Source organism: Alligator sinensis, unplaced genomic scaffold (genome assembly GCF_000455745.1).
Source record: "Alligator sinensis unplaced genomic scaffold, ASM45574v1 scaffold1509_1, whole genome shotgun sequence".
Classification (NCBI taxonomy): domain Eukaryota; kingdom Metazoa; phylum Chordata; order Crocodylia; family Alligatoridae; genus Alligator; species Alligator sinensis.
Window position 1 is genome coordinate 240,621 of NW_005842711.1, and position 915 is coordinate 241,535.

General features: G+C 65.7%; 1 protein-coding gene across 4 annotated transcripts in view; it reads left to right on the forward strand.

Annotated features, from left to right (window-relative positions):
* Positions 1–746: 746 nt before the first annotated feature.
* Positions 747–915, forward strand: part of AKAP8L (A-kinase anchoring protein 8 like) — a 22,400-nt gene continuing 22,231 nt past the window's right edge. The window contains exon 1 of one of the 4 annotated variants that reach the window (XM_025216188.1): positions 747–865. In XM_025216188.1, the coding sequence (XP_025071973.1) occupies positions 853–865 (13 nt within the window). In that variant the 5' untranslated portion in view covers positions 747–852. The remainder of the gene's footprint in view (positions 866–915) is intronic. The other 3 variants (XM_006034201.3, XM_014524950.2, XM_025216186.1) reach the window with 3 other exon arrangements.

Consider the following 915-nt stretch of genomic DNA (forward strand, 5'->3'; position numbering starts at 1 on the left):
TCCAGGCAGAGACGAGTGCGACCACCGCAACCCCGGCTGCATCCTGCCCCCCGCGGCTCCCACCTGCGTGCCTGGCTCTAGCGGTGAGGGTCGTCCTCGAATCGAGAGGTTGACGACGCCCGGGCGTTGCCATGACGATCTTGGCGCGCAGGAGCCCCTCGAGCACGGGTTCGCTTGACGGCTACGCCGTTGCTATGGTGACCCCCCGGGAGCTGGGATCTCGGCAGCCGGACCCGCAGCCAATAGCGAGCCAGCAGGGCGGGGCAGCGGAGCCACCTCCTCCTGTCCTCCAGGGGCGCCTACACCAGCGGCCTTTCAAGTGTGGCCCTGCTGGGCTGCCGTAGGTAAGTATAGCGTCGACGCCGGTGGTTCAAGCCATTGGGAACCACCTGGTCCCTTTTGACCAATCAGAGGGCAAGAGAGTGCTGGCGACGCCCACTATATAATTGACAGGTTCATCGGCCAATAGCCTCTCTCTCCTGTCTCCAGGATTGAGGTGAGCGATCCTTATTTCAACTAATAGACATCGGCCCTGGTCTTATTGACAGCCCATTCCGCCATTGGCATTCGGAGGGGGCTTTAGACGGACGGACGCCGCTCCCTATGGAAAGCCAGAGCGGCCTTGATTGACGGCCCCCCTCCTCCAACAAAGCACGAGCGCCTGCAGAAGTTTCCTCCTCCGGGGGCGAGGGTAGAGGACTCGGGTGGGCGGGGTGAACTAGCCCGGCCACCAATGGCGGGCAAGAGGGGGTGGGCCCTGGCGGCCAATGCGGTCGGGAGGCGGGGCTGGCCCGACGCCGTTACCGTCTGGTGCAGGAGGCGGTGGCGGGGAGCGGGTGCGGGGCCGCCATCATGAGCTACTCAGGTGAGGGTGGGGGGCCCAAGATGGCGGCTGCCCGCGCTCCCCCAGGCCTG